This window comes from Boleophthalmus pectinirostris, unplaced genomic scaffold (assembly GCF_026225935.1).
Source record: "Boleophthalmus pectinirostris isolate CB_2022bp ecotype Guang Dong unplaced genomic scaffold, ASM2622593v1 HiC_scaffold_2, whole genome shotgun sequence".
NCBI lineage: Eukaryota > Metazoa > Chordata > Actinopteri > Gobiiformes > Gobiidae > Boleophthalmus > Boleophthalmus pectinirostris.
Genome location: NW_026571152.1, coordinates 26,903,145 through 26,923,895, shown reverse-complemented (window position 1 = coordinate 26,923,895; position 20,751 = coordinate 26,903,145). Strand labels below are relative to the sequence as shown.

General features: G+C 37.8%; 2 protein-coding genes across 2 annotated transcripts; both read right to left on the bottom strand.

Moving 5' to 3' along the window:
* Nucleotides 1-8,976: 8,976 nt before the first annotated feature.
* On the bottom strand, nt 8,977-16,571 carry hsf4 (heat shock transcription factor 4). Its single transcript, XM_020935312.2, has 13 exons — nt 16,446-16,571; nt 16,200-16,308; nt 15,481-15,608; nt 14,615-14,739; nt 12,824-12,899; nt 12,468-12,535; nt 11,837-11,936; nt 11,381-11,499; nt 10,934-11,164; nt 10,253-10,370; nt 10,104-10,169; nt 9,119-9,216; nt 8,977-9,025 (listed from the first exon to the last, which is right to left on the bottom strand). The coding sequence occupies exons 1-12, from the start codon at nt 16,569-16,571 to the stop codon at nt 9,157-9,159; spliced, it is 1,326 nt and encodes a 441-aa protein (XP_020790971.2). The 3' UTR covers nt 8,977-9,025; nt 9,119-9,156.
* A 525-nt stretch (nt 16,572-17,096) lies between these two features.
* Nucleotides 17,097-19,744, bottom strand: LOC110169506 (cytochrome P450 2D10-like). The gene is given in 9 exon segments (XM_055155897.1): nt 17,097-17,334; nt 17,438-17,579; nt 17,680-17,781; nt 17,844-17,929; nt 18,105-18,243; nt 18,320-18,424; nt 18,510-18,578; nt 19,345-19,512; nt 19,580-19,744. Coding segments are annotated over 9 exon segments (1,164 nt in total). The 3' UTR covers nt 17,097-17,146.
* Between the last annotated feature and the right edge of the window lie 1,007 nt (nt 19,745-20,751).

Here is a 20,751-nt window from a genome sequence, read left to right as displayed (position 1 = left end):
CATGCTGCTGTAACTAACTACCACTGAAGGTTCTGCATGTTTCTGTGGTACACTCTAAAGTCACAGATCATTTATTCTCTGTGACCATATAGAGGGAAAGCATCACAGTGAAATACATTATTTACAGCCCATCAGATGCACAAACAAGAAACAAACAGTTCTGGGTTTGTCCCTATGTGAAAAAGCACTAGGCCAGCATTGTTGTTAGGCCTATATGTTCCTTAAATGAGTGAAAAGTTGTCAAAATCTCATGTCATGTTTTCTTTTAAAGTTAATATGTTGGGAAACCGTGATAACAAGCACCCAGCGCTGTGAGAGCCAGAGGTCGGTGCTCTGTGTGGGCTTTCAAAAACAACACACCTACTGCTGCTTCCTGACTCGGACACTGTGGAAAAGTGTGGGCTGAAAAACATTTCTTTAAATAATATTATCTGCCCAAATCTACTGTATTTGTATTGAAACAGTAGGGGTTTGTGCTGTACACCTGCAGACATATTGTATAAATGCCACTTTTGGATACTGGCCTGCTGTATAATGTATTAGGTGCCTTTTATCATGACTCAGGACATAGTAATATTGATGAAAATATTATTATTATTAGTGTCTGATCTGAAACATCCACAAAATGCTTAAAGAATATTGTGATACAGTGGATTTCCCGTACGCATTTTTGTTTTGTTTGATTTTGATGTTGTCTTTAGTGTCATAATGATTAAACTATTAGGGGATTTGTACTGGCTGTTCAGAGGAGAGAGAGTCTGCAGCCAAATAAAAACAACATCTTGATTTATCTTGTTTTAGAGCAAAAACTTCTTTTAGTGTGAACTTCAGAATCAGCATATATTCTCATAAACACTTGGTGCTCAAAGGCTCAGGGAGTGAGCTGGGTACAAGAGTCTTGCTGTGTACCGACTTTGCCTCCTTCACTCAGTTTTATGCAGAGATGGTTGATACAAGTGTCCTGAAAGCGCATAGTTAAAGTCTCATATCATGCAAAATTGACTCTTGGGAGCTTTTAGTCATGTTGTTACCTCATCAAAAATGCTATGTTAACTCTTCAAAAACTGACCTGGAGTTGTGTTTTGTTTCATTCACATATGTTTGAGTAATTCTTTATTATTAGTCTGTCTACATCTCCAAAGCTCAAAATGCTCTGCTCCATCATATGATGTCAAGTAGTACTAGTTTTCAAGTTAACAACTACTTTTTATCTTTGGTTTAGTAGAGATGAGCAATGCCAGGGTTGAACATATCCAAATGATTCTAGTGAAAGTGTATAGAGTTTAAAAATATGACAGAGCCCTTCCTTATATTGCTTTAGAACTAAATGTAACCCAAAATAAACCATAAACAGATTTTTTTTTGGGTGGAGGAAGCTGAGTAAAGTATGGGACAAATATCTGAAACGTATGATATAGTTTAATTTTTGTATAGATCCAAAGTACTTATGCCACGTAGGCTACTTCACAGCTCCAAACAGCAGTGGGACAAATATTATAGTGCGTGTCATCCAGCTGCTGGCGTTTAGCTGTGAGACAGATGCTACTCATGACTGTAAAGTAAAAGATTTTTTTTATTATAGTTTCAGACTGACTGAAAAGGCTGAGGGACTTGAACACATTTGTAGTTTAAGCAAACAAAATACACAAATAAAAAAAAACTGATTAAATTTTTTCTGCTGATCAAAATTCAGCACAAATTTCTATCAAAATCACTGCATTTGAAGCTTTATAAGATCTCAAAATCTGAGCTAAATACTTTTACTTTTTACTCTTACAGTACATTTTTAAACAGGTACTTTAATACTTTTACTTAAGTAGATTTTTCATGTGATGCTTTTACTTCTACCTGAGTATTTTTTTTTTGTCCTAGTGTCTTTACTTTTACATAAGTAACAAAATTGACAACTTCTTCCACCACTGTCAAAACACATGACCACATACATGTTGAAACACCACAAACGACTGTTGAGCATGTGTCCTATATACAGTAGACAGTCACAATAACACATTTTGAAGCATGATATACTGCTACAGAAAAATACTACAATAAACTATAATACTGAAAGTACTTCATGGCACTGACACAATGCAAGATAATCCCAGTAAACAAATTAATCTGTCTATTTCCGTCAAACACCAAACAGCCCTGCTCATAGAGAGTGTCTGAGAGGTCATGTCCCTGCTGTGCTCTGATGATCCCCTATAGATAAAGATATTATCTGTGAGTGACAGTGAACAGGATGTGGTAATGCACTGAACACATTAAGGTTATATGTAATGTAGCATCTTCAGACACACTAATATGCCACTTTGAGACATATTTTTGTAGCACTTTATAATAACTCAAGTTTTAATAACGCTTGAACAAATGCTTAATTTCTATTACACAAATTATTGATTGAGTATGATGAATATCTTTCTAACCCTTTAATTAAATAGTTCTAAGCTTGAATCTTCTTAATAAACTATTTGTTTATCATAGTTATTGTGATCAATGTTTTATGCCAGCCTTTTTGTTTTATTATACGTCAGCAGGTTCCACAGTCACCACCACTCATGCACGTATAAAAGGAAGACATAAAAAATGTAGTAGAGTTTCAACTCAAGTGGCCCAGTCACATCAACATGGCCACCGCTACAGTTTAAGATGACTTCTTCTAAGAACGCCGAGTTCTCTTCTGTTTGTTTAGAAAACTTATTTTTGGTCTTGGGTTAATAGCTGCCATTTAATATTCTGCCAACTCCAGTGAATCACAGATTCACACTTTTTAAATTTAAGGCGCTTTATACAAGAGATAGAAAACAGCAGTGATTACCATGAAGGCCGACATATATGGTTATATATACTGTACATATTTGGACCAAGTTGGTTAGTCACTAACTCAGTGGTAATTGGTTTGTTAGCTGGTAGTTATTCAGCTTTGAGTTAGTAATAAACATATAGAACTCTTGTTAAAGCCAGCTAAGATCTTGCTAACAATGGTAATGAATATGTTAATAGGAAGAAAGTTGTTAATGGTTGAATCTGCACAACCTTTGACTTTAAAGCTCATTTAGATCTTGTACCAAGTTACATTTCAGAACTTTTAACCCCATACCAACCCTCCTGCAGTCTCAGATCCTCAGGAAGGTCCCTGTTTGCTGGTCCAAAGTCCAGGCTCCAGACGAAGGGTGATCAAGCCATTTCAGTCCGGGCGCCTCGGGTTTGGAACGACCTGCCTGAGGAGAAAAGGCTTGCACCATCAATATCATCTTTTAAATCACTTCTTGAGACTAATTTTTATTGGTTGGCCTTCCTTTAATTGGTTTGAGATTAATTTTATTCCTTATTTATTTGTATTCAATTTCTTTTTATTTATTTATTGTAATTTATTGGATTGTTTGCTATTTTTATGCTTTTTGTATTGTTCTTTGCTGCTTGTACAGCACTTGTACTGCACTGTAAACCTTGTTTTTAAACGTGCATTATAAATAAAGATTTATTATGATGATGATTGTTGCAAATCCAACTTGAATTACCTCTTTTTGCATCAATTTGACCTTAAAGTTGCACTGTGTTACACATTGCATGTTATTACTGTGTTGGGGTTGAGGTTGCCAGGAATGTTCTACACTATGAACACACACTGAATTTATTGATCAAATATTTATTCAGTTATCTGTGTTTTTATTGTTCAAAAATACACTGAAAAGGGGTGGCTTGCCTCTTCACAGATCTGACCCATAATCTGGCCTGGTGGTATTCTTGTCTCCATGGAGATAGAAAAGCTGAATGCTGGAACATTCTGGCAAAGAAATCAAATATTTATTATGAAGAGCAGCAGGTGTAGCGGACCCTCCACCACAGTCACACAGTGCACGTTTAAATGGAATAATTCACCTGATGTAAAGCTGAAGAAACACACCCAAACTAAACGTCACCACCACAGTGTGTATATTTTTGTGCTTCCCTCTCGCTTGCCTCATGATTAAATATGCCAGGCGGTGTCGTCATTTTCCTTACCCTGTCCCTGTTAGTGGTTGGGCTGTTCCTAAAGTGCCTCAGCTCTGCACCACTGGTAGTTAGTTATAAATAAAAGAAGCCTTATTCTGTTATAGCCTGGTGCTTCCTCTGGCTGCAGGTGGAGGAGTTTATGTTAGAAATAGCAAGAGAGAGATGGTAACCAGGGATGTAACAATAACAAATATTGTGATACCGTATCGTCAAAAGTCTCACAATAATATCGTGGACCATCACAATATATTAAATTACATGTTTATTTGTTAAAGTGCAGCAAAAACTAAAAACAGACAGAACTATATAGACCAGACCTGGGACTGTGCAGCTCCCAGACCACATACGGCCCTTTGGTTGACTTTGACTGGCCTGTTTAAACTAATTTGGAATTACAAGATAAACATATTTTATCATTTTACATCATGCATGCACTAAAGCTGCACTGCTTTTTATTTCAGAGGTGTTTTTTAAAATGACATTTTTTGTAAGGCAACCTCACTTTTCCATTGCTTAGTCATAACATAAACTCTTACCAGTCTGACCATCTTGTCAAAACAATGCTATTTACTGCTTTTTATAAAGAAATACAATTAATATTATGTAGAATTGAGTTAAGCATGTTGGCTTGGCCCTCCACAATATTTTCTGTTTTTCATGTGGCCCCATGGAAAAAAATGATTGCCCACTCCGATATAGACCATGATCCTTTGCTCTGTTTCAATCCAATCTACATGCTGAAATAACTATTATTAAGCACTTTTAAATCATAATTATTTGGATTATGATGAGAGACAGTAGCATACAATATTGACAATTTTGTAAGCCTCCACAAAATATCACAATAATTTTCAGACCGTGAGATGCATGTCGTGAATATATCATATCGAGAGATCTGGATATCAATACATCTCTAAGGGTAATGTGTGTATAGAAGTACACATATGAGTTTGCACATGTGTATAGCCTAACGACAAACCCGCTGCTGATGAGACTGTTTGTGTGTCTGAGTGTGTGTGTGTGTGTGTGTGTGTGCGTGTGTGCGCGTGTAGAATACTGTAAAGAGCTGTGACTGATGCTGCTCTATGAGTGCAAGAGGAGAGCCACACTGGGAGGACGCAGGCCATTCCAAACAGCACTCAGACTAAATAATGCAGTCGAGCAGGGAATGAGGGAGATGAAGAAATATACAGGAAAATTAAAGATAACATAGAGGAAGCGAAACAGCATGATATGAGGCAACAATTAAGATTATATGAACTTTATCTTATATTGAGATATACTATATTTGAATAATAATGCATAAAGGGCCAATATGTATTATTTTGTGATCTATGTTATAATGTTGTTTCTTCATTATAAACATACCTGGAGTTTTGTTTCATCCACGTATATTTAACACACAAACCCTGCATATTTAGTCTGAGTTCTTCTTTCAAATAGAAAACACATTGTGATGTCATGCGGTAATAAAGGAAGTGCTTCACTGTGTTTTTAAACTCCATACACCTTCACTAACCTCTTCTTTATTTCTTATACATTTATATAATTATTACTTATTTGACACCAGTCTCTTGTTAGTTTTGTTATTTGTTATTTTGTTATTTTGAAATTATTGTTATCGTTTATATTGTTGCTCTTTGTTATTATGATATGAATAAAACTCCATGTATCATTTGTTCATTCGTTTTTCAAAATAAAACCAACAATTTTCTTCATTATTTGTCTCCAAAACCAAAATGAAAAAATTTATAATGATTTGTTTTTTTCAGTTTTTGATTTTGTATTTAAATGAATAATGGGGGAAAAAAAGGATAACCTCCATTTCCCATTTCCGTGACTTAAACTGCGATGCCAGACTGAACCAGGACTGAACCAGGACTTAAACAGGACTGAGTGTTAGAAGGAGCCCGGAGTTGCGCCCGTGTAGACTGTTGGGTGATCAGGCCTGAGACTAGAACCAGACCGGGACCAGACCAGGACCAACCCCAGGACTGAGACCAGGACGGTGACCAGGACCAGTCCCGGTCTCAGTCCCAGTCTGGTCCTGGTCTGGTCCTGATCTCAGTCCTGATTGCCCAACAGTCTATGAGGGCGCACCTACAGGCCTGTCCCGACGGTCCTGTTTAAGTCCTGGCTCAGTGCTGGTTCAGTCCAGCATCCCAGTTTAGGTCACGGAAACGGGAAATGGATGCTACCCGTTTTTTCCATTATTCATTTAAACACTAAATTGAAAACTGAAAAAAAAAAAAAAACCCAAATCATTATCCATTTTTTCATTTTGGTTTTGGAGACAAATAATGAAGAAAATCGTTTTCTTATTTTTGGTTTTATTTTGAAAAACAAATGAATCACTGATACACAGATTAATAAAGTTTGTTTAAGTCTAGGTTTATGTCCAGGTTTAAGACCAGTTTCTCATGTAGAAGTCTTGTATCATTTTTTCTAGTGTTACATGATTTTTTCCATCCATCTTTTCCATTTCACTTCGCTCTTTAATGGACATCCATGGGTAGGTTTCTTTTTATTTTGTGGATTACTTGGGTTTATAGGAATATGTGGTGAAAATGTCACGTCAACAGCATCTTTGTAAATATATTTCTTTGAAAATAATTATGACACATCCAATGTAATATGAGACCAATTAATTAAATGTGTTATTTAAACAATGGCTTATTTGTGTAAAAGCCTCATTGGGCCAATTTACCAGCATCAATTATTTACACACCATTAATGCCTCAACAATAATATTTGTTTTTCATTGTAAACTTCCCTGAAATGGAAACTGGTGTGTTTTCCTATCAAGCTGGAGCTCTGTGATGAGAAAAATAGCCCTCTCTGACCTCACTGTTCGAGGAGATGTTTACTAAGTGATTTCACCACTAGCACGGTGCAGTGGAAGCTGGTTAAAAGGTCTGGAACCTAATTTGGAGCTTTTGCAAATGGATACGTGCTATAATGGAGATGAAACTGGAGAGGAGTGTTTCTAGCCCCGAAACAAGCAGAGGAGCAGACAACCTGACACATGAAAGGATCATATAAAGGTGATGTATGTGTCGGGGTCTACTGCATTTGAGATTAGGGCTCATTCTCAAGTGAAATTCACTGAAAATGTAGTTAGAACAGAGCTGCATGAGGATGGCCATCCAGTGTAAAGCCTAAATAAATATAGAGTGTACAATTTATTGCACACACAAAGCAGATGACCTTTTGTCCCTGAAACAGTAAAAGTAAACCATGAACCACTTGATAAACTTTTATTTATTTTTTATTTTGAATACAATAGTAAATATATAATTCATTTTTTGACTCTCTGTAACAATACTCTGGAGAAAACATGTTCACGTGTTAGCAGCATGTGGCCCTTTGACAAAAGCATCTGGAGTCATGTTCACTGCTTTTGCAATGCCAGGATTTGTTACAGCAGAGATTTGTTTTAGAAGTGAACAACAATACATTTTTCTGAGCACTCTTGACAAGCATAAATGTCATTGGTACACACATCTCTTCATTTCAAGTGCAAATTCTAAAAGTGATAAAACATAATAATGAAGAACACAACTGTGCGTCACTCATAGGAAAAACACACCCACACCATCATAAGAAACATTCATAAATGCTGATGTACCATATACCATCAAATGTCAAACCGCTTTCTATTTAGTTTTAGTGCAATTTCATGTCACCACAGATAGCTTTATCAAAAGCTTGTTCTGAGAGAAAATGACTCTTCTTAATTGCATGTATGATGTGGTTTATAAAACTGTATTGCTTAATAATATGCATTATATTAATTATATTGGCGATTACTGAGACTATTACTGTTATGTGCAGTGTTAAACAGGTGTAAAGAGCAGATCTCTCAGACTAGGGTGAGCCTCTTTTACTGTGGTGTATCTCTACTTCCTACATTCCTATGGTCATCTTTATGTTCATTTGATTCACACAGTTCTGTACAATCTGTACAATAACACTTTCCCCTGAAGTAATCACTGAAAAGTTCACTTTTCAACTGTTGCCAGCAACCAGTGGGAAAAAGTATATTCACATATTGATTTTACAAATGTTGTTAATGTTTTATAATCCTTAGCCTTATAGGGCTTGTATAGAAGAAATGGCCACAGTATAAGTATCCTTATAAAATCACAGACTTCATTCTCTTAATATCCTCTTTACTATAACTGATTATATGGTTCACTGTGGGGTCTAACTGTGCCAAGGACAGAAAGACGCTTTGTGTACAGAGTTAAAAGGTTAAACTAAAAGAAATAAATATCTCAGGAGTCTCTGTAACGACAGACATCTGTGCATGAGCTATTGCACTAACTATTATACAGATGTGCAAAAATGCAATGCTGTTTATGGTTTTGTTTGTGACATTCACACTTACATGGACAGAAGGGGACTGGCTACATGTTAGGCTGTGCAAAGGTGCATTAGATGGATGAAATTTTATTTATATATTACATACGGTATATACATATATCATAAAAGTGTTCGTATTGAAGTTTCAGGCGACTCTTGGTAAAGAGCAGATTTCTGAAATTAAAGCTAATGCACCTCTGTAGAAACACATGTACATGTTTTTGTACTAAATGAGGAGCTATATTTTTATGCATCAACACCTTTAAAACACATATATGCTCTACATTTTGTGATGCTTTATACAGTAGCCCCTGTCTACAACTAATTTACTTTGTATACAATAAAGAGTATTTTTCTTCAGTTTGTGCCAAAAAGCAGATTAGTAATGGAAAAAAAAAAAAAACTTCACAGGTAGAAATTTTCTCTCACAAAATGTAAAGTGCAAAAACCCTGATGCTTTGTCAGCATACTTTTGGCTGAGAATTAGATGTGTGGATAATTATGTTTTGAATAACAATATTACCCACGGTCGTACAGTCATTGTTGCAATCCAAGCATGCTTTTGAATAGGCCATTTTAACATTAGTGTTGATGAGATGCAAACCCCATGAAGAAACAGCCTGGCAGGACCATGGGGTTTATGAAGGAATGAAAGGAATGGCAGCTGGAAACAGAGAATAAACAATTACCTTCATATTATAAAATAGTATACACACTCACAAAGGTAAAGTGAATGTGCTCAGTGTTAAAAATATACCTTTGAACTCAAAAAACAGTCTACAACAAAACGTATGATCACTGCTCTTCACAGTCATTGGCTGGAAATGCCTCAGCCTCCTGGTTGTGGAACATGTACTGTAAAAACAGAAATGATACTCAAACAAGATGGTTTATGAAATACTATGTATAAAATATAAAATATATATATCTAAATGCAATACTATGTGGCTTGTTTACATAGAGCGTGCCTATGTGTGGAGATATTTAGACACATTTTATAGCTATAGAATGTTACATATATTTATGTTCAGTTTAATACATTATGTGTATGTCAGCAAGTCTTAAAGCCTATGGGACTGCACAAAGTTACAAAAAGAAAGTTACTAATCACCAGATTAGAAGTTAAATGAACATTTCATTGAAGATTCATGTAGGATTTTTAGAGAGTGCATCTAAAGGAAGTCTTTTGACAACATGGAGCAGAATGTGAGGTTTATGATCAAAGAACCTGCCAGGGTTGAGTTAAGAAAAGTGCAGAATCCTCCAATTACAGAGAGAAATGGTGTGTCTTATGTTCAGTAGAGTTCTCCTCTCAATGTCACTGCGCTTAAGTAGATGATCTGCTGTTTATGTCAACAAACAGCAAAGGCAAACTATACAAGTTTTACCCTTTTAAGCTTTAATGAAAGGAGACGTTTCGTCAGAGGTGAGCAGTGGTAGATTTGTATATGTGCCCTTGTGTGTGAACACATGTGTGATCCAGTCACATGATCATTTCCTGATATTTGTTAGCTTTTTCTATTTTCACCACAGTATTTTAAGCATCTCCCATAACAAATGACCCTCTGTATAATAAAAAGACATTGGATGCTCTGAGGCATAATATTTGCTCAAGGGAGTTTTAAAGCTTTAAGCTAGTAGTGTGTTTACCTGGAAATCCTCTTTTTTTCTCTTGTTTATGTTTATGATCAAGCCTTAGTCTTCATAAATGTGCAGTATTTCATTATACTAGTATAACTTACAGACTTGAGGTTTGGGTCCATCTCATTGAAGTTCCACTCTGTGAGAGGCAGACTGAGACTGAAGGGCTGTGAGACAGAGGACAGAGCACTGGTGTGACTAATGTGTGTAAGAGAGGGACATGTGTGAATGTGGTGAGCGTGAGACCCACATCTATAGCAGCACTGGCCCCGGCCTCCACTGAGCTGTGCTGGTGGTTCCTGAGCAGCAGCTGCTGCAGCTCCTCCAGGCTCATGTCCACATTCTCCACTGCCTCTGACACCTCCCCTCTGAACAGATTAAAACATCACACATGTAGGCCGTGTTCATGTGACATTACAAAGCTCTTATTTTCAAACTGAGATGGAGGGCAGGACAGTATTGTATGGCAAAATTTTAACAACAGAAATTCTGTTTTTATTTATTTATTTTTATTTTGGTCTGATTTGAGAATAAAAAGTATAATAACTTGGACTCTTTAAATAAAAAAAAAAACTTGCATAGAGTTAAATGTCAGCAAAAATAAAGTAAGATGGAATATTTACTTGAGTCACAAAGATGTGATTGTCAGTTTGCCAGTGTCAGTACAAAATTAATATGGCTGCACTGTAAACTGTGGATCATGGATTTTCTATTTGAAGGTTTCTTTCTGTGAATTGCTCATATATAGGAGCCCTGAACACACCTATTATAATAAACACATTAATTCAGAGGCATAATCAGTTTATATCTAACAAAAACCAGTCAAGTCACAGTGCATCTGTGTTCATAAAATAAAATGACATAAATGCACCCATTTGTAAGATATGGATGCATGATGCTAGATAGACTTGTGCTCCACATGGTGCCCTACCTTTCTGAGACCATTCTCTTACTCCTCCTGTCCCCCACAGGTCCAGTAGGGCCCCTCCCCTCCAGAACGGACTGGACCAGGGCCACAGGCAGGACAGGGGGCTCAGCGGGGCACACCTCACATGTGCTCAGGCCTGAAGCATCTGCTCCAACACTGCCCCCCTTGGCTCCTCCTCCTCCTCTCACGCCTGGACTCACTGGCTCCTCTTTTATCAGCATCAGGCACTTCTCCCTGAGGAGACATTCAAAGAGGGAGGCTGAAGGAGGTTGAAAAAGACCTAGTTATTATTTGCTCATGTTCATTCTGTCAGAAGGAAATTTACTTTTAAACACAAACCTCTTATTTTCAAATCCAGTGCAGAGTAAATAGCTCATACAAAGTCATGCAAACACAGTGTTGTTATAAAAGTATGTATGTACAGCATATTTGCAGCATGATGTGACCCACCTTGTGTCCTCTGTCTGCATGTGCAGGGCCATTGGGGTCTGGGACATTTCAGTGACGTCTGATATGATTGGTCCTCCAGCCATCCCACTGGCGGAGCATGAGGCACTGTCACTGGAAGGCTTAAATACAAATACAACATTTTTATTGTTATTTATTTATAATTACAATATAACAAAAAAGAAATTGCAAACGGTTTGTCTGTGTATTATTTAATTGTTGCATCCCAAAACATTATTAAATTAATTTACTGTTGGCATGGAGTTACTTCCAGTAAAAAAGATGCTCCAATGCTGCCCTCTAGTGTTAAGGAACAAAACTAGTTTTAAGAGACTTCGCTTTCTTTTAGAAATTATAGCCATGGGAGATGCCTCACAAACACATGTTTCTAATAAGGTCAAACAAAAGAGGTAAAAATATAACTATAATATAATTATAATATAACAATATAAAACCCACCGACTGAATGTAAAACGACTCATTCATAGGCTCCACTTGGTGGCTATGGCTGAATTTAGAGGCAGGTGGGCTGGGAGAGCCATCATCCAACATCAGTGGCCTAAACAAACATATATTATAATCAGTCCAAATCTGTTCTTAAACCGTAACAATTTAAGTGATTTGGAAATCAAAATTTTTAAGGTGACTCTCTAGATGAAAGATAACAGCTTTTTGATTCTGTATCTCTCAGTCTTGGTATGGGTAAATGTGTGTGTGTGTGTGTTTTTTGTTTTTTTTTTTTTTTTCAATTCTTTTTTCCTTTCCCCTCTCAGCCTTGGTCATACAGCGTTACACAGTAAAAGGCTGAATCAGCACATAAACGCGGGTCGCACACACACACACACACACACACACACACACACACACACACACACACACACACACACATACACACACATAGGCGCGCACGCACACACGCGCTCACACACACAGGGGCTCGAGCGGCTCCTGTCATCACTGTGTTTGTGTGAGACTCTCTGACTCAGCGCTCGTGTCCATTCACAGCTCTGTGGACGGTCAGATTGTTCAGTTTGTCAGCTGCTTGTTTGTCTCACTTTTGATGATAGCACCATGATGTGTGTACACTCACAGCTTTCTCTTCAGGCCCACAGTGCTGGGGGAGGTGGGCTGCATCTGGCTGAACAGAAACTGGATCAGCTAGAACACAGGAAAACTCACAGTGAATCAGCAGGACTCTTCGCATCAATCAATCATCAACATTAAATATATTTTTTCAAGTACTGCTCAAATCTGCCTGCCTCAAACCTGGTTATGATAATAGTTTTAGTATTGGTTAGTATCTGACTGTCTGTACTTGGACATCCCTGTTTATACATTCATTGGATTACCTGGTTTTGACACTGTAAAAATAAAAAAGTCAGTAGATATAAATGTGTTTACTCACTGCCTACTCACTTTTGGTTAGCAAACTCTTCTTAGACTGACCTTGTTCATGACTTTTTGCTGCTGTGTGTGGTTCTGTCTCAGTGATACAACCTCTCTCCACAGCACCTCATTCTGCCTACATGCAAAGAGAAAGGGCATCATGTTTAATCACACTGAACAGTTATATATTATACTGAATTAATAAACATGTAAAGGTGGACTATGTAACTTTTTGGTTGGGGGTCTGTCAGCTGCTTGTTTCTATGGATATATCATTGTTTTGCCTGGAATGTTCTACAGTATGAGATTAAATCGCTCTGTCTTACATTTATTAAATTACAGGTTGTTTTATAGCTCATAATTCTGACTGTGAGCAGGGCTATCTCTCCACAGATCTGACCTGTAACTTGGTCTTTTTTGGTCTCCATGAAGGTAGAAAGACAGAAAGATTTAACACTCTACTTTGAAACATTCCAGACAATAACAAAGCAATAACATCTCCATGGACGCTCCACTAGAAAAGTTCCAAAAAATATATATAAATAAAAAACACTGATAGACCAATATTAGAAACAACAAATGAGAACTTAAGTGGGTCAAGTTGTACAAGATTAATGATAGGAGGCTGTTAAGGCCTAAATGTAAGTCAGGGGCCCCTCCTGTGAGCCCACGTGTGATGGTTGTCAGTCAGGTGAGCAGGTGAACGTTCTCCTCTCTCATTAGCGCACAATGGAGCGCACAAAGCCCCCGGCCAACACAAAAGCCCCAATGCAGCTATTTTCAGCTACAAAAGCCTGAAGAGAAAATGTCAGTCCAGCCCCCGGCCCATTTGTTCCCAGGGTTAATTAACTTAAACACAAACCAAATCAAAAGTGCAGGTGGGGTTAGTCAAAAGTAGATCAGGTTTTGTGAAAAAGAAAAAGAAAAACTTCATGGAGATACACACGTGAGCAGTCATTCTCGTTCCTCACCATCCTTTACATTTTTTAATGTTTTCATGATTCACAAATAGGGTTTTAAAGGTGTAATACGTAACTTTTCATGTGGAGAGTCCAGCATGTACTTGATGTTAATGTTGATCTATTTTCCATTTATTCAAATACAGGTGTTTTTATTGGCCAGAAATATCTGCATTCTTACAGTGAGCAAGGCCACCTCTCCATGGATCTGAGCTGTAACTTGGTGTGGTGACATTACCTACTTGCCTTCAAAGAAATACATGAGTTTAATGCCATTCAGTTGAACATTGCAGGCAACCAATTTCCAGAAAAGTTACATATTGCTATCCAGACTGGCGCCACCTAGTGCCACCGCTCAATTTAATTTCTCTCCAACGACTAGGTCAGGAATCGGAATACACTAGACGGTTCTCAAAACCCCCAGAAGTGCAAGTTTGGGCACCAGTCAATCAGCGAAGAGTCATACATTCTGTGTTCACAACAATTCCCGAGATTGAGGATTTAAAGCCGGATCAAAGAGAATGTTTGGTGAATTTCTCAAGAGGAAAGACATTATTGCCCTTCTTCCTACGTGATTTGTGAAAAACTTAATATTCCAGTTAGCCCCGTTAGCAGCACATAACATACATGACCAAGTAACAGCGATTGGTTAAATAAAAGAAAGTAAAGAAAAGTACTGGCCTACCGTCGAGCAAACAAATTGTAACGGTGGTCAGACTATGCTGGTTTCTACCAAGTGAAACCGGCTGATGAATCAGGCTAACTAACATATTGCACCTTTAACATCACATTAAAAACTATAGCAAATTAAAATGCAAAAAACTTGATGAAGCAGATGATGCTTTTTGTAATTTAAAAAAGGAAAGTGGAAACATTGCTATCACACACTTACTGTTTCATATCTTGCATCTGGCACTCCATGTTGTCTTGCTGTGTCCTCAGGAGCTGGACTTCATACAGTAGTTTGCTCAGGTCTTCTTGACGCACTTTAGTTTCCTCACTTTTCACAATGGACACCTATAGAGACATAAGAGTTTGAAAAAGTGGGCTTTTAATAGATGGTTTTCTAATTCTAAAAAGTGATAATGTCATACATCCAGATGGGGATCAAGAGAGAGTTTTTTAAAATTAATTATTCTATTCTATTATTGTATTAATTACATTCTACTTTGCCATGAAATATCAGGAAAGGTGAATTTCCAAATATGAAATCTGATCATTTTTATTATTTATTAGGGATCTCACGGTACTAGATATTATCACAATATTCATTTCACGGTATGATATTTATTGCAATATTTTAGAAAAGCTAATAGAATTGTAGATACTTTTTGCTTTTAAAATAGCTTGGCAAGACTTTGGTGTGAATAATTCCTTCCATAATCCCAAGAATTAAATTTTAAAAAATAAACAAAACATATTTCTTCATGTTATCTGCACTGAAATGAATCATGGGATATGCAGATCCCTTTGTTCATAAGCTGTTGCTACTATAAAACAATGCATTTAAACAAAGGAGCTTGTAATTCAATATAATGTGACAGCTTTCGATATTATTGTGAGACTTTTGATGACACAATGTCACTATATTTCAATTATTGTTACATCTCTTTTATCCACCAGACCCAAGATCATGCTATATGACATCAATAATCTATATTGAAGAATATTAATTTTAGCTGCGCCCCATCTGTATTAAATAATATTGGTCGATAAAATTCTGTGTTGCTGTCTGAGTAGCTGCATCACTCTCCTCACCTTCCTCTTAATATGTTCCAACATGTGCTCGTGTCCCTGCAAGAAATACAGGTGCTGGAACTCTGTGTCATCTCTCTCTGGTTTCACTAATCCACTCTGTTCAATGTTGACCACCTTACGGAAACCATCTAGTCCACACATACACACAAAAAGATGAGTGTATAAATGTTAAAGGTCTTATATTATACTAAATTGACTCTTGTGAGCTTTAAGTCATAAGTTATAATGTTGTTAACTCTTCAAAAACATACCTGGAGTTGTGTTTTGTTTCATTCAAGCATGTTTGAGTAACCCTTTATTATCAGTCTACATCTCCAAAGCTCAAAATGCTCTATTCCACCTTGTGATGTCATGTAGGAGTAGTTTTTAAGTGAACAGCTACCATTTACCTTTTGTTCAATAGAGGTTCAAAATTCCAAAGCCGAAATCAACCAAATGATTCTAGTGAAGGTGTATGTTAGGTGTATGTAAAGTTTAAAAACACAGTGGAGCACTTTCTGTATAATCACATGACATCACAAGGTGGAACAGAGTGTTTTCAGTTTGCAAGAAGAACTCAGCCTAAATATGCAATGTTTGTGCATTAATGAAACAAAACACAACTCTGGGTATGTTTTTGATGTGGAAACAACATTATAACACACATCAGAAAATAGCATCATGTTGCCCCTTTAAAAACAATAGGGATACAGATTCAAACATCACACAAATACACTTACACATGTTTAGCTGCCGTACAAAACTCGCCATGTTGTTGTGCTTGAAGTATTTAGGCAACACCTCCTTGGCAAAGCGCCCCTGGTCAAACACATGGAAACTCGTCCCAGTCTAAAACAGTCAAAAGTAAATCAGGAGACAAATCAAAATGGCCTTTAAAGTGTACATATTTTCCAAGATATCAAACCAAAGTAAGGAACTGAAAACAAAATACTCCAGTCATTCTGATTATAAGTACGGTAACTCACAGCGCTCCAACAGATGAGGTGATTTGTGTCTGGATCTTCCACAAGAGTCCACAGCTTGGTCAGAAAAGCTGGGACATTACTGGCGTAGCTGCCATCAACACCCATGGCACCTGGAGACTCCTGCATTATGAAAATATAGTCCGACCACTCAGATCCAACGCAAGTGGGTGATATAGAATGTGAAAAAATGTGTCCAAAATTAGTCCATGTTTTGCCAATATACTGATGGTTTGCTAACAGCTTGTCTCCTGTCCCATGTCAGGAAGGCCTTTCTTATTGATTTCAGTTTAGTTTTCAGTTTGTTTTGGCTTCCTCTCTATCCTCTGCCACCAGTAAAACCAACAGAATGTGACCACAGAAGGCCCATGTCAGCACACATCCCAACACTGGCCTCCCACTGACAATCAGCTGTACAACAATACTGTGTCCACACAAACGCTTTAACAATGCACCAGTGTTAAACCAGTAAAAGAGCCCTGCCACAAAAGAGGATAGGTGCAGATAGGACCCCTTAAGTCTTTATATTATGTGATAAGGATCAATATAACCTGAATATGTTTACACCGTTTTAGTTAAAGTAATTTTATATGATTTCATATGAACACAGACACACATTTTGTTTTTATTAAACCAGTTTAACTAGTAGGCCGATTTGTGGGGGTCCAGGGCTGTTTTTTGGTCCCAGTCTGGCCTGGGGTTCCTCAGTGGGTTTCCCGGAGCTGCAGCTTCATGCGGTAGGGCTTCGGGGTTTGGGTGGTTCCGAACAACTTTGTGTAGGCAGGCTCTCCTGCGGCCTCGGGCCAGATGAACTTAAACTTTCTGAGCAGTGTCACTGTTATGTGAAAAAGCTCCATCCGAGCCAAACTCTCCCCCAGACACATCCGAGGACCTGAACATTCAAACCAACACACAAATATAGAAGACACATCTGTGTAAATCAGTAGTATCTGCAGTAATCAGTAGTAATCTGCAGTGTTTAGAGCCGTACAGACCTGCAGAGAAGGGCATGAAGGTCTCTGGTTTCACAAACTCTCCCTGATCACTGAGGAAGTTCTCAGGATGAAAACCATGAGGAAACTTCCACTGACCCTCCTCACATAGCACAGATGACAGGTTAGGGATGACCATAGTGCCCTGGACATAGCAAACAAAACAACTGCTTAACAGTAGTAGTAACAGATATGCTGATTTTTAACATGTTGGAATATCATTAAACACACTTATGTGACTATACCTTCGGTATAAAGAATCCCATCAGGTCTGTGTCTTTAGTTGCTTGATGAAAAATAGCAAGAGGGGCAGTGTCAGAAACATGCTGAATCTCATGGATGACAGCCTTCAAGAAAAGTGTTAGATCTATATCATGCAAACCCCTAAATAATGGTCTAAGTGGAATACCTGTGTGTAGGGCATCAGGTGCCTGTCTTCAAAGGTAACATGAACCTTTCCCTCCAGAACTTGATCAATCTCTCATTGACAATCCTCTGAGATTACAACTCACAAAATGGTTATCTGTTTCAACTAGCAGGCCAAGGCCCAAAAACACAGTGTTTGGGTGCTTAACTTCATATAGAACTTGTATAAACACAAGTATGTAATAATTAAGAGAATCCTACTTTCTGAGTGTAAAGTTCTTTCTCACATCATAAATGTGTGTACCTTGCACTTGTGGGTAGTTCATGAGGTAGAGGAAGGCGCAGAGCAGTGTGTTGGCTGTTGTGTCAGTTCCAGCGAAGTGCAGATCCAGGAGAAACGCAGAGAGCTGGTCCTCAGTGAAAGACGAGCTCGTCTCACCCCTCTTTTTATAAAGAGACATTCACAGAAATGATCAAGAACTCTACATTTACTGGTCTTTTAAAGCAACATAAACAAACCTTCTCTATTTCCTCTAGGTAGCAGTCAATAAAATGTCTAGGTTTGCCTGGAATTCTTGTATTTTTGTTTTCAGCCAAAACTTTCATTCTTCGTTCATGTGCATCCTGTCAAATAATATAATATTACATAAATCATAAATATGTCCAACACTAAAACCATCACACCGAATACAAATATGTTGATAAATACCTTAAACAGAGAAAATGCTTTCCTAAAGGGTAATGGTAAACCCCGTAACATTGGGAATGAGTCATAAATCTGTATTGAAAAGAAAAGAACACACTGTAAAGCGTATCCTGGTGGTTTAGCCTTATGTAGGCACCTACAATGCAATATTTTAATGTTGGGTCCTTGTTTGAGCCCAGTCTAGTCCAGAAGGCAAACCTGATTTGGTCTTGGTCTTGTCCTGGTTTTGCCCTGGCCTAGTTCAAGCTTGGTTCTGAATTTAGTAATAGTTTTTGAAGTTTGTCAACGTGCAAATGTGTGCGTGCAATTTTGAAGTTGTCTGCCTGCAAATGTGAACGAACCCTTAATGTTCCACTCATGTTAAAACTGACTACAAATATTAATTAACCTAATTTATATTCAATTAAGAAGATGTTGAAGATGTAGGCTATACACATAATATTAATGAGAGGTAAATAATTTTCCACAATAAAAGACTATGTGGTTGTTTTGGAGTTATTTACTACTTACAGAAAAATCCCGCACACCGTCTTACTTGCAAACTGTGAAATTTATTAGGACAAACCGGTTTGTCCTAATAAATTTCACAGTTTGTAAGTAAGACGGTGTGCGGGATTTTTCTGTATGTTCTGGGGCTGCTCCCTCTCCTCCAACGCACCCGTCTCTAGTAGTTGATGTGCGAGGCTCTCATTCTCTCAGTTATTTACTACTTAAAATCCAAATTAGTATTTTACATACAACCCAAGAAAAAACGATAACATCTTCTTTGTGTGATTATTACAAAAAGTATATTATAATATTAAGTATATTATAATATTCATTTCAAAGATTTGAGTACAGTACCTTTGACAATGATAGCATGATTGACCATGAGATCTTGTGGTCTACCAGAGAAGTCATCTGATTTGTTAACCAGAGCTTCCTTTATAGCCTGAAGACCATTCAAGACCACTGTAGGCCTTGACCCCAAATAGAGACTGTAGATGCTCCCATAGCGTTTGGCCAGCTAGCAACAAGATATTTATTATAACCACAGAGAAGACACAAATTCTAAAAGTATGGATCAACTTTACCCTTTGTAGATCAGATAAAGGATTGTCCATGCTAAGCTCCAGCAGGTTTCCAAACAGAGGCGGTGGCCATGGACCTGGAGGGAAGTTTTTAACATTAGAGTGAGTTCTAAATAGTATAAAATACAGCAGGATGACCACCACAAACTGAGCTGCTGAAGCAAACATGTCTCTGCGTGTGGACTGCCCTTGACTGAACCATGACCCTGAATTTTAAACTTGTGTGACTTTTGCACTTTGGCATATGTCATACAAGCACAAAACAGGCACATTCTTGGATTAACAGAGAGTAAGCAAACAGCATGCAAGCTAACACACTTTACCATTTAGTTTTCAGTCCTTGTTTAGTCTACATTCTGCAGCAGTCTGCACAAAGCACAATTTTAGCTGACCTACTATGCAGCAGTAATAATATTACTCGTTTTCTAATCAACTAAAAAATACAGAGTTTTGAGAATTTAAGTGTGTTGTGAAAAGAGACTGAATATCACACAAACAAATCATGTTTAACTACCTTTATTTGCATTCCCATGGCAACAGAGAGGCTGGCTGCTTTTGTGGCTACCTGGCTCACACATTAAGTAGCTTTTAATTTTCTTAATTTTTCTTCATCATTGGATTTGAGCTAGTGAAGGAGCTATAGACATTTGAGATGCTACGGGCTTTTACACCAAATGTGGCAGAAGACCTTCAGAGGAAATGCTCAGAGACTTTTCAGAGGAAACACTTTGAGGGAATAAACCATTTCATCAAGAACCGAAACACCACTTGAACATAAATATCCATCGGGAATAAAGTACTCTCTCTGTCTCTCTGCTCTCTCTCTCTCTCTCTCTCTCTCTGTCTCTCTCTCTCTGTCTCTCTCTCTCTCTCTCTCTCTCTCTGTCTCTCTCTCTCTCTCTGTCTCTCTCTCTCTCTCTCTCTCTGTCTCTCTCTCTCTCTCTCTCTCTCTCTCTCTGTCTCTCTCTCTCTCTCTCTCTCTCTCTGTCTCTCTCTCTCTCTCTCTCTCTCTCTCTCTCTCTCTCTCTCTGTCTCTCTCTCTCTCTCTCTCTCTCTCTCTGTCTCTCTCTCTCTCTCTCTCTCTCTCTCTCTCTCTCTGTCTCTCTCTCTCTCTCTCTCTCTCTGTCTCTCTCTCTCTCTCTCTCTCTCTCTCTCTCTCTCTCTGTCTCTCTCTC

What these genes read in the sequence shown, in the direction of transcription:
- hsf4 (XM_020935312.2), bottom strand. Translation starts at nt 16,571, where the DNA reads ATGCAGGAGTCTCCAGGTGCCATGGGTGTTGATGGCAGCTACGCCAGT. An exon ending in CAGATGCAAGATATGAAACA is followed by an intron (nt 12,900 to 14,614) that starts GTAAGTGTGTGA and finishes CTTTGCATGTAG; the next exon opens with GCAGAATGAGGTGCTGTGGA. An exon ending in ATGCAGACAGAGGACACAAG is followed by an intron (nt 11,165 to 11,380) that starts GTGGGTCACATC and finishes ATGTCTCCTCAG; the next exon opens with GGAGAAGTGCCTGATGCTGA.